The 12806-nt window shown below is 44.5% G+C and overlaps 1 protein-coding gene across 2 annotated transcripts in view; it reads right to left on the bottom strand.

The window, feature by feature from the left end:
- The window catches only part of LOC115167243 (ubiquitin carboxyl-terminal hydrolase MINDY-2-like), a 30770-nt gene extending 19449 nt beyond the window's left edge, over positions 1-11321 (bottom strand). For both annotated transcript variants that reach the window (XM_029721451.1, XM_029721452.1), the window contains exons 1-3: positions 10333-11321; positions 9389-9446; positions 3167-3231 (exon numbers count right to left, since the gene is read on the bottom strand). In XM_029721451.1, coding sequence (XP_029577311.1) covers positions 3167-3231; positions 9389-9446; positions 10333-11232 — 1023 coding nt within the window. In that variant the 5' untranslated portion in view covers positions 11233-11321. The remainder of the gene's footprint in view (positions 1-3166; positions 3232-9388; positions 9447-10332) is intronic.
- Between the last annotated feature and the right edge of the window lie 1485 nt (positions 11322-12806).

The raw sequence follows: 12806 nt of genomic DNA, 5'->3' as shown, positions 1-12806 counted from the left end.
CGGTGATACAGGATGCTCTCGATTGTGCATCTGTAAAAGTTTGAGAGTGTTTTCGGTGACAAGCCAAATTTCTTCAGCCTCCTGAGGTTGAAGAGGCGCTGTTGTGCCTTCTTCACCACGCTGTCTGTGTGGGTGGACCATTTCAGTTTGTCTGTGATGTGTACGCAGAGGAACTTAAAACTTTCCACCTACTCCACTACTGGATAGGGGGGTGCTCCCTCTGCTGTTTCCTGAAGTCCACGATCATCTCCTTTGTTTTGTTGATGTTGAGTGTGAGGTTATTTTCCTGACACCACACTCTGAGTGCCCTCACCTCCTCCCTGTAGGCCGTCTCATTGTTGTTGGTAATCAAGCCTACCACTGTAGTGTCATCTGCAAACTTGATGACTGAGTTGGAGGCGTGCATGGCCACGCAGTCATGGGTGAACAGGGAGTACAGGAGAGGGCTGAGAACGCAACACTGGGGCGCCACAAGGGTGAGGATCAGCGGGGTGGAGATGTTCTTTCCTACCTTCACCACCTGGGGGGCGGCCCGTCAGGAAGTCCAGGACCCAGTTGCACAGGGCGGGTTGAGACCCAGGGTCTCGAGCTTAATGACGAGTTTGGAGGGTACTATGGTGTTAAATGCGGAGCTGTAGTCAATGAACAGCATTCTTACATAGGTATTCCTCTTGTCCAGATAGGTTATGGCAGTGTGCAGTGTGATTGCGTCATCTGTGTACCTATTGGGGCGGTAAGCAAATTGGAGTCAGTCTAGGGTGTCAGATAGGGTGGAGGTGATATGATCCTTGACTAGTCTCTCAAAGCACTTCATGATGACGGAAGTGAGTGCTACGGAGCGATAGTCGTTTAGCTCAGTTACCTTCGCTTTCTTGGGAACAGGAACAATGGTGGCCCTCTTGACGCATGTGGGAACAGCAGACTGGGATAAGGATTGATTGAATATGTCCGTAAACACACCATCGGTGGGTTTGTGCCCATAGGCGATGTTGTTGCCGGTGATGTCTGGTGAAGACCTGCCTTACAACAGGCCTACAAGCCCTCAGTCCAGCCTCTCGTAGCCTATTGCGGACAGTCTGAGCACTGATGGAGGTATTGTGTTTTCCTGGTGTAACTCGGGCAGTTGTTGTTGCCATCCTGTACCTGTCCCGCAGGTGTGATGTTCGGATGTACCGATCCTGTGCAGGTGTTGTTACACATGGTCTGCCACTGCGAGGACGATCATCTGTCCGTTCTGTCTCCCTGTAGCGCTGTCTTAGGCGTCTCACAGTACGGACATTGCAATTTATTGCCCTGGCCACATCTGCAGTCCTCATGCTTCAGTTTCTTTTTTGCTGAGTTTATATACACACACACACACACACACACACACACACACACACACACACACTACCGTTCAAAAGTTTGGGGGCACTTAGAAATGTCCTTGTTTTTGAAAGAAAAGCACATTTTTGGTCCATTAAAATAACATCAAATTGATCAGAAATACAGTGTAGACATTGTTCATGTTGTAAATGACTATTGTAGCTGGAAACGGCTGATTTTTTTTATGGAATATCCACATAGCCATACAGAGGCCCATTATCAGCAACCATCACTCCTGTGTTCCAATGGCACGTTGTGTTAGCTAATCCAAATTTATAATTTTAAAAGGCTAATTGATCATTAGAAAACCCTTTTGCAATTATGTCAGCACAGCTGAAAACTGTTGTGCTGATTAAAGACGCAATCAAACTGACCACCTTTAGACTAGTTGAGTATCTGGAGCATCAGCATTTGTGGGTTCGATTACAGGCTCAAAATGGCTAGAAACAAAGGACTTTCTTCTGAAAATCGTCAGTCTATTCTTGTTCTGAGAAATGAAGGCTATTCCATGTGATAAATTGCCAAGAAACTGAAGATCTCGTACAATGCTGTGTACTACTCCCTTCACAGAACAGCGCAAACTTGCTCTAACCAGAATAGAAAGAGGAGTGGGAGGCCCCGGTGCACAACTGAGCAAGAGTCTAATTTGAGAAGCAGACGCCTCACAAGTCCTCAACTCGCAGCTTCATTAAATAGTACCCACATAAACACCAGTCTCAACGTCAACAGTGAAGAGGCGACCCCGGGATGCTGGCCTTCTAGGCAGGAGCTTGGAGAGCTACGACTGTACAGCAGTCAGAACATTCTCCTTGGACAGTAATCGAGACTCTGGTATGTACACACGCACACGACTGTTCTCCTCCCCGAGCGATGACGCCCGTGAAGAGAATAACATTCACAGATGTGCTGGTTCTTTGCCACAGCAGAGTGGAGAGAAGGAGGAGATGAAGAGAGGCCATGCCCCTCCCACATTTCAGGCAGCAGGGATAGGGATGGGAGTGTGGATGATAAAACCATCCCTTCCAGGCCATGTGAACCACTCAGAGCCCCAACACTGGCCTCAATCTGAACTCAGCCATGCATCCCTGAGCACCCTCCCACAGCAATGTGAAGAGACATGACCTGCCCCTTATGACCATGTTGTGCCGTAGGCCTGATAAGACGCGGCTTATGTAACCTATATAGGGGCTAAACTCAGCTCTAGGGCATTGACATGTTTTTTTAATGTAACCTATATAGGGGCTAAACGCAGCTCTAGGGCATTGACATGTTTTTTATGTAACCTATATAGGGGCTAAACGCAGCTCTAGGGCAGTGGGCTGTTTTTCCATATAACCATAATCATCATGCTGCTTATTTTCATCTTACATAAATATACATTCATTGGTCTTTCTGGAGATTCATTCCCAATGCAAATGATGTGCAAATGCACATGACCGTATAAACACTCATCTTAACATCGCATCGTTGCCCATTAGAATATGATATATTTCTGGATAGAAGAGGGCAGGAACTGCAGTCACTAAACGGCAGGCAGGGATATTTTAGGCTGGTAAGTGAGAACAAGTGAGCCCCCTTGGCGTGGTGCGAGTTAGTGTGATGCTGCTGCTCTGCCATCAGAGATCTAAGAGGGAGAGGGGGGTGCCCAACAGCCTAGAGCCTGCCTGCCTCATCCTGCCTGCCTGTCTGATTCTCCAACATGAGCCAGAGACAGACACAAAGAGAGACAGACCGGTAGACATGCGTATGATCAGTGAATAACTGCCCTTATTGATTATGTTTAGGCAACAACAGTCCTTACCTGTTCATAGTTTAGCCGCTGGGCTTCAGAAATCTCTTTCGGCTTGGAATCGAGGATGTAGTCTCCTGCAGGGGAGAGAGAGCGAGGGAGAGAGAGAGAGGAGACAACATCAGAGGACCTGGGGATACAGGCTAATTAAAGCAGCCACAGACACACAGGGGAGCTGAGAGGGAAAATATCATCAGGGTAGAGCCCTGCCCGCTCACCAGTGACATCACAGCCTGCTTACGTCAATCCCAAGTGAAGAGGTGATATTATCGATTATGTTCTGATTTCATAAGAAGTGTCTAATCCTCAGTGAGAAGCGGGATGTTGAGTGTTAAGCGCTGGCCAGCTGTTTTTCCAGGAAGGGTTCGGCCAGGCATGCGGGGTCAGTCAAGCCCTGGCTAGTGGGGAGCCGCTAGGGAGGTGTTAAGGGCTTAGTGTAGGACCTAGGAAGAACAGACACTAGGGCAGGCAGGGAGAGCCTCGTGAAGAGCCCTGTGGTGCTAATCACAGTGCACCTGTCATCCAACCATTAACATCACACCCAACTCCACCCTCCCCTCTGAGCAACACATAGCGGCAGTGTCTAGCTGTCAAAAACATACCCACTCGCGAGATATTTTATGTTACAAGATAATGATTCTGAGACTTTTATATCTGAAAAACAAAAATAGGCCTACTTTTTCTCATAATCCAATGATTGCTTTCTTACTTTAACAAAGTGAGCCAGTAGTCAGTGTGTTTCAGAGCCAGGGAGCTACTCTGATTCGATCTCCATTTCCTCTCCTCAGACACAGGCTTCCTCAGCCCTGGCCATGAACACACCCGGCTGAGGCCAGTCAACTGACTCTGACATTTCTATGCCCAGGGAACCCCCGGCCATACCCCCCTACCTCCCTCCACCTGCCCCGTTCCCTGCCAGCTGACTGTAGACTGCCCTCCCTGCCTGGGCCTCTACTGCTGCTGTTTGATGATTCACTGGCATGCTCCACAGAGTACTAAATCCCAACATCGACCAGCAGCCTCTTTAATACAACATACATCTCCTCCACTTCTGCCCCTATGGGCCTCACAGTAGTTATTAATACAGCGTCTGAATCAGCCCACATTAAATGGGGCTCTTTGTGAGCAGCTCTTTTTCACAAGCCATTGTTTTTTGTCTGGGCATGAAACAATAACTGTGCGTAATGAAGTGCAGTGGGGAGGCTAGGAGACAGGCCTATCTGCATGTTCCTGGACATTACACAAGATGAATGTTTGACCAGGGACCAAACCATTCATTATGAGCTCTCAGCCACTAGATGGAGTAAAGACAAAGCCGTCTCCACAAACACGGAGCTGCAATTTATGGGCACTTGTGAAAGAAGAGCAGAGACGGCTCAGAGGCATATCTGGGATGATACGCGCACACAGCCTGCATAACGCAGTTAAAGGTGGTTATTGTACAGAAGAGGGATGGCTACAACCATAAGCGTTCCTCCGAGGAAATCTAACACGACACTGTCGGAATAACAGGAGTTGCATGAAATGAAACCGCTGTGCTTCATTACTGTTTGTCACCTGTGATTTGCAGAAGGGTTGAAGTGCTCACTGTGAGTCAGGGTGCTCAAAAGAGACAGGGAATGTTTTTACACTGAACTTGGAATCAACCATGGGTATCTGTAGGCGCAGATGAGCAAGGTGCAGAGCTGCAGACAGAGGGAGCAATCAGGGGACTCCATCTGGGGCACAATGGGGGAGAGGGACCTGAGTGGGTGGGAGAGGGACCTGAGTGGGTGGGAGAGGGCCCTGAGTGGGTGGGAGAGGGACCTGAGCGGGTGGGAGAGGGACCTGAGCGGGTGGGAGAGGGACCTGAGCGGGTGGGAGAGGGACCTGAGTGGGTGGGAGAGGGACCTGAGTGGGTGGGAGAGGGACCTGAGTGGGTGGGAGAGGGACCTGAGTGGGTGGGAGAGGGGTAAAGGCCTCTGGCTTCTTACTGGTATTGAACATAGAGCCATGTGGTTGGAGTGAGTTCTGTGTTCCATCAGACCCACACACTAGGCTACCTCTTATATATCTAAAGATGGGCAACTATGTGTCTCTCAATGTGCTAATGCTTTGGGTCAGTCTGAATGGTCTCCTCTCTCAGGGTTTCATGTCAGTTGACCAGCAGGGTACAGTTGCCTCCTCTCTTATAAAAAAGTATTTGGAGAAGGTCAAATTAGATTTGCCTGGACATAGTGTAGTCTGACAATGAAATGCACACACTGTAGATGATACTTTTTCTCCCAGCAAAATGAACCAAACTCTAATGCATGCAATTCAATTATAATTGATCAGTCATGGACACCAAGCGCTATGGACTCACAGAGGCAGATTCTGTGGGGAGGAAACATAAGGCTATCCATTAACAGAGCTCAATAACAGACACAATTACTCATTCTAAATGACATTTTCCTAGCTAACGCATCCTAAAAATGTAACATCTAACCGAAAGGTAACAACATTATTATCCCTGGTACAAAACACACTAATGAGAAGTCAAGTCAACTTTTGAGTTAGTCCTAATGAAAAATACTTGAAGAGAAGCAGCAAACTGAGAAATCTAATGAATATTCGCATGACTGACATCAAAAATATATCTCCTGACAATGAAGAATCATCCCTCTGTTTCCCAGTCACATTTTGCTGTTTATATTCTATCTTGGTAGCTAACTAACTAATTTGTCCCCCAATGAAGCACGACAGTGTAAACTGTAATTAAACCATGGTGAGAAATATCCTTAGCCATGAATTAACGACAGTCTGTATCTTGGCCCATAATGACTAATACAAATTCAATAAAAACCAGTTGAATCTGCTAATCACATGCAGAATGTAGGACAATGTAGCACAAACAGTCAGGAGTCTTTTGGTACAAACTGACCTCTATACCGAACTCCCAAATGATCATATGAAAGTTAACAACTCCCATGGCATGACTAATGCGGATACATTTCAGGACTTCTGGCGTCTCTCAGAACTCAGCAGCTGGTGACTACATTTCTCTTATAGTTGTTATTGACTCCTAACAGTCTTTATATGATGCATTTAGCTAGAACACACTCAAAACAGGACACTAGTCATAGCACCAGTCAAAGAATTATAGAGCCTGTAAAATTGAAGCCAAACTTTACCACTACCATGAAAAGAGGGCTTGGCTATAGTGACAGATCTTTTTTCTCTATAGCTTAGATGAGAATGTCTTTAGTAACAGGACACCCCTGGTTCTTCATCATAACAGCACCCAGCTATGGAGGGAGGCAGTGGGGTCAGCGTGCCACGCATGGAGAAAGAACACAGCTCCTGTCTCCATGACGTTAGCAGGCCTTGGTCCACAGGGATTCTTCAGTCCTCCTGGTCAGTCTATACTGGACCATACCACCTGAACTCACATGGGTATTAGCGATGCGCGGTTGAGCTGTTTGTTCATCCACGCCCGCTCACAATTGGTAATAACCCATCCGCAACCGCTGATGAAAATCTGAGGCCCTCACCCGACCCTAACCCACAAATACTGAAAATGCGTTGTACAGTCTGAGATGGTAGGCTATCTAAAAATGTTTCCAAAATGTCGGAAATTATAAGCAGAAACGTAGGCCTGTTAGTCAACTATGTTAGTCTATAATTTGATACAGGCAGCTTCTCTTCTGTAATTACTTCTTGTCCTAGAAGACTAAACAAACCTTTGCTTACCAGAATGTTAGAAATCAATAGTGTAATGTTTCAATCTATACTGAACAAATATATGTAAGGTGTTGGTCCCATGTTTCATGAGCTAAAATAAAAGATCCCAGAAATATTCCATACGCACAAAAAGCTTATTTCCCTCAAATTAGTTTACATCCCTATTAGTGATAATTTATCCTTTGCCAAGATAATCCATCCACCTGACAGGTATGGCATATCAAGAAGCTGAATAAACAGCATGATCATTACGCAGGTGAACCTTGTGCTGGGGACAATAAAAGGCCACTCTAAAATGTACAGTTTTGTCACACAACACAATGCCACAGTGTGCAATTGGCATGCTGACTGCAGCGATCTCTACCAGAGCTGTTGCCAGAGAATGTAATGTTAATTGTCTCTACCATAAGCCACTTTCAACATTGTTTTACAGAATTTGGCAGTACCAACCGGCCTCAACCGCAGACCACATGTAACCATGCCTGCCCAGGACCTCCACATCCGGCTTCTTCACCTGCGGGAGATTCTGAGACCAGCCACCCGGACTGCTGATGAAACTGAGGAGTATTTCTGTCTGTAATAAAGCCCTTTTGTGTGGAAAAACTAATTCTGATTGGCTGGGCCTGGCTCCCATGTGGGCCTGCCCTCCCAGGCCCACCCATGGCTGCGCCCTTGCCTAGTCATGTGAAATCCATAGATTAGGGCCGAATTAACTTATTTCAATTGACTGATTCCCTTATATGAACTGTACCTCAGTAAAATGGTTGAAATTGTTGCATGTTGCGTTTATATTTTTGTTCAGTATAGTTGACATTGTTAAAATTGTTTTCTTTCCTCTTTCATCTCTGCTTCTCTCACACAGCAAATACATTCTGGGACCAAGGAGAAAATTGAATGACTTAAAAAAAACATGAAAGATTTTACGTGCAAAAATGTCCAAATGACATCAGTTTCACCGGTTTAGGAAATTAAAACCTGTTAAAACAGCTCAACATGTTTTTGATAAGATCTCAGTCTGGCTTGGATGCATATTTTATGTGGTTTAAATAATAAGATAATAATAAAGATAAAGTGATGGCTTACACTTTTATGATGCTGATAAAGATAGCACCGCCACCTTTATAGACTGTCCCTAACCGCACATTCATTCTCTCAAGATGCTGAAAGAAATAATAATAATTCTTAATTCTGCAGGAGTTAATATTATATTAGGCGATGTGAGAGGTTATAGACCTACAGTCAATCCACATTTCAGTTAGGCTACTATTTCATTTAACCCATCTGAACAGTAGTTCCCTTGATGTGCCATTTTGAATTCCACGTCTTGAGACTGTCGAATCATCACACATGACATAGCAGTTCTGGCCATCACCCTTTATCACTTTACTACATTTTCCCCAAACATCAACTCTCCATTTCACAGATTTTCTATTATTGAATTAAACTCCGACATTGTCCTTTTTGCCTCAGTGGATCGATTTTAACTTTTCTGCCCAAGTTCCCAAATGCATTTGGCAATTGGCGTGTATTTAGGGCGCTACAGTTAGGCCCTAAAGCTTAGGCTACACACTAACGCCAGACAGAAATAATGAAATGAAAACCTCAATGTAGTCTATAGATATGAATTGCACATTTATGGATTTTTTTATGCATTGTTTTCTCTTTATTCAACTCGCCCACCCTTCATCCATACAATATTTTATGACCCTAAACCCACCCACCACATCTGTGGGGACTCCAGGCATATCACTAATGGTTATACAAGTACATATGCACTCTTCTGAGGGCAGGTCTAGCAGCTAGGTGACGACCAGAATGCGTATAATGATCCAGGCACAGTGTTGAATTTATTACAGAATCTTCCATTGTATTCACTGGCTAAAAATCAAGTGGAGGTTTTGTTTATTTAGAAAGAAAACTCAGGTAATATTGGTCAATTCACAGCAGCTATGCAATTACTGTGTGCCATTGCTTAAATCATATGAAATCCATATTATATAGCAATTTATCCTAAAGCTAGGAGAGGCAGCAAATCCACAGTCTACTGAAGGGAGGTGAGGAAATTAGTATAATAAAACTGAAGGGCCAGGCAAGCAGTGAGGCAGGTCCTGTGATTATTCATACAGTAATGCCTTCCCAGGCAGTGGGACATAATTACAGCCCTCCAGTACTCTGTCATTAAGGTCACATTGCACTTCCCAGGCTAGTTTCTACTACAGCTCAATGCTCCACTGCACTGGTGTACTACAGTTACAGCCAGACTAGCAATTTGTGACATGGACCTTCTAGGCAGGTTCAAAACCAAAGAAAAATACAGTATTTCCCATTGCCTTTGAGCACTGTCAAGGTGGCTTGAATTTGTATCAGGCTTAAAAAAAACAGGTCACAACTGTCCGTAAACTTAGAGAAATACTAGAGACCGGGAATAAACTGTACACTTCACCCTCCGGGAGGGCAACTAAAGAACAGGTCACTGATTTAAATTACACTTGGGTCCTTTGGTTTCGTAAACAGATTCTCACTCATACTCACCAAGATATTCCATCAACTGTTCAGCAGTTATGATCTCCATCATTGGTGGCATCTTCACCTGTAATGGAACCACATACATTATTTAACAAACCAAACAACATGACTAAAGTTAGTCAGGCCAATAGAACCTGGCTGACAGGAATCTCCCTCCCCCATGATTATGGTTCACAGTAAATACACCCACACCTGGGAAGTGGAAAACTGTGTTTAAAGTCACCAGAAGTGCACTGTTAGCGGTTGCACAACTGTCAGCACACACACAGGCGTTTGAAGCAAAGAATTCTGTTTACAGTCACTTTCATGTCACCCATTTTCACAGTAGGTAGTGAAGTTTTGGGGAAGGTTTCAGACACAGCGCTGCAGTTTAAGTTGTGAAGCCACATACTGAATCAGAATCTCCACTGCCTGCCAACCAACTGTCCCTGACAATAAATAAACATTATCTTTATGATGTAAATGAAACCAGAGGCTTAAAAATGACTAAATTGGAAGCTCTCAGAGACTACTTATAAGAGAGGGACTGAGCTGCCAAGGCCGCTGGGTCTATGGTATAATTGGTCAATGTGACCTGTCAACAAACTCCATCATGAAATTACAATAATTGAGTATTAAGAGAAAATAAAGATGAATGCATATGAGTGGTATAATTTGAACTTTAACTTAAATTCTGCCCAAATGAAGTTAGGTTATTTATGAATCTTCAACTTTTAATGGTATTCTATATTCTGGCAGGTGACAATAGCTTATTTTACTACTGATCATTACATTTTTATTTTAAACTGATAATACAACAGATAGCGTAGTTATGATGACCAGCTTCAGAATTACTTCCCTATTAGTAATTTAGTATTGACAAATAATAGATGTGGAAATGTTCCAAATGGCATCATGCACACCACATGTAAACGTGTCTCAGAGGTCCGGTTATGATGTCAGTCATTTACCTTCCATGCCAGCAATAGGACATTCATAATTGCCAGCAATGGGCATGGACCGTTCTCGTTCTGGGTAATGATAGGTGCGTTTTCCTCCTTCCACTTGATCCACTTGATGTGGTATATGGACTGGCCAGCGCCCCGGTCCTTGGTGCACGGGATCTTAGTTCCATCAGCCCCATACTCGCTCTGTAGTGTTATTGCCAGCCCCCTGTCCTCCAAACCTTCACTGTTGAGATCGAAACTGGGACAAGAGTTGAGGTTCGAGAAGGACTCAAGTGAGTCGACGCTCCTAGATTTTGCCGCGATGCACGGGTCACTCCCACTCTGCAAACCCTCGCATATGGTTTTGTCAATCGCAACTCCACATTTAACGTTTCCCGTATTTGTTTTGTCCGAACATAGGTGTGTCGGTTTTGCCAGCTTCACTAGTTCAACTGACTCACAACCCAACACCTCAGCTTCACCATCTGTAATCCTTGCCCCCGTTGAGGAAGGCTCGCCATCCGTTTTATTGTTTACTAACTTTGAGGTGGCACCCTCGCTATTCCCTGTAGCCAGCTGCGTGCCATATCCCATCCCGTTACTCAAATGATCTCCAGATCCAGAGGACAATGTCTCCGACCAACCACTCGATTGAATGTTCTTCTCTTGCACCGGGAGAGACTCGATCATTTCTGCCACATCTAATTTCTCAACACTGGAGATAGCATTACTAGCAGTGCTTGGGGCACTACTGGAGCTAGTAGTACAACTAACCAAAGTACTGAGAGAATGCTCACTATTCTTGCACGTATCGGTCGCTCCCTTCATTCCGCCAACTGTTTTAATATCACCCATTTCTCCTGCAATAGTAGCACATAGAGTACTTCCTCCAACATCTCGATGCAGGTTTGCATTTTTCTCCATTTCGATTTACACACTGTCGACAGCTTTTAGCTAGCTTAATTCCAGCTTCAGCCTCACAGACGCCATGACATCTCTGCCAGTGACGTCACTGTAGAAAAGCCCAGAGTTCTGGAAGAAATGCCTCTTCAGGCCAAGGAGAGGCAGTAGAGAATAACTGGAAATTTGAGTGCTGATTTTCATAATTTGGGTGTGCTGTGTACATTTTTAATCCGTTTGCAACAAATTACACATGCTTTCTCGGTATGGTTTCCTGTCATTTTTACATTCATATTAATTATCCCCCACGATTAAATCGGGGAGGGGACTGTGGATCTGTCTCCATCCTTTCGTTTATATGTTCATTCATACTTTAATCACATGCGATTTCTCAGAAAGCACTGGGCCGATTTGGACGAAACTTGGATGAATAATGAGTCTTGCCATAGAGAGCCGGCATTTACAAAATTACTCTGATTGGCCAGATGGTGGCTATAATAAGAGATTGAAAATGCACATTTTGAAGGTCACGCTCCTCACCCTGTTTGACCTAAAGTCAGGGAAATCGGTACAAAGGCCACTCTCCCCACAAGGAACAAATTTGCATCAGGGACCCCCGCAATTTAGAATTTTGTGAAAAACACTTAAAATGCTACTCTGCTGGCACCGAATGGCCGATCTGCACAAAACTTTACATATGGCATTTATGGACAAAGGTCTCTTAATGCAATATTTTCCAGACTAGTACCGAAAACAACATGGCCACTATTGACCAATAAACTTTCACTTATGCATGGTCTGGCACATAAATGCATATACATCAGTCAATGATATTCATATTGTAACACAATTTGTTGCACATGCTGCAAACACTGTCAAGAACATAGTGATGGGTCGTTCGCGAATGAGTCGGCTCTAAGAGCCGGCTCTTGTAGGTGAACGTTGGGAGTCGACTCGCACATCAGAAGAGCCGAATCTATTTATAAAAATATTTGAAAAATTAAGTTATGAATAATCAAAAGATTTAAATGAATAGAATTGACTAATTCAAAGAACGAATAAATAAATAAAATAATATAGGCCTAAATTCTCAAGAGCATACACATTCGTTCTGTCTGCTCAGACTAACAGCCTCACCTGTTGTTCCTGTCAATCAGACATGCAGTGTCAACCAATGAACCAAAGATGCGCGAGGGAGGGCCGAGCCAACTCACTCACAGTCATACACTTAGAAGCCGAGGAGAGAGAGTAAGGACAGCTGTGAAAACAACAGTTGGAAAATGAGTCGGAAGCACAGTAGCATTTGGATGCATTTGAATAATGTAGACAATGTTAGAGCACAGTGTACAATTTGCCAAAACAAAATCTCCTATAAAGCTGGTTCTACGCACAACCTACACCGGCATATGCGAACTGTGCACCCAACTGTGGAGCTAGCTGTAGCGGAGCTTCAAGAAACTAGCGGGCCTGCTAGTGATAGTGGTGGAGCCAACACCTCCACACGTGGAGATGTATCCACTCAGTCAAGTAGGCCTACTCCACGAGACACAGCAACGCAGTCTTCTATGGACCAGTTTATGCCAATGTCTATGTCTGTA

Source organism: Salmo trutta, chromosome 29 (assembly GCF_901001165.1).
Source record: "Salmo trutta chromosome 29, fSalTru1.1, whole genome shotgun sequence".
NCBI classification, from domain to species: Eukaryota; Metazoa; Chordata; class Actinopteri; order Salmoniformes; family Salmonidae; genus Salmo; species Salmo trutta.
This window is presented reverse-complemented; position numbering and strand designations above follow the sequence as displayed.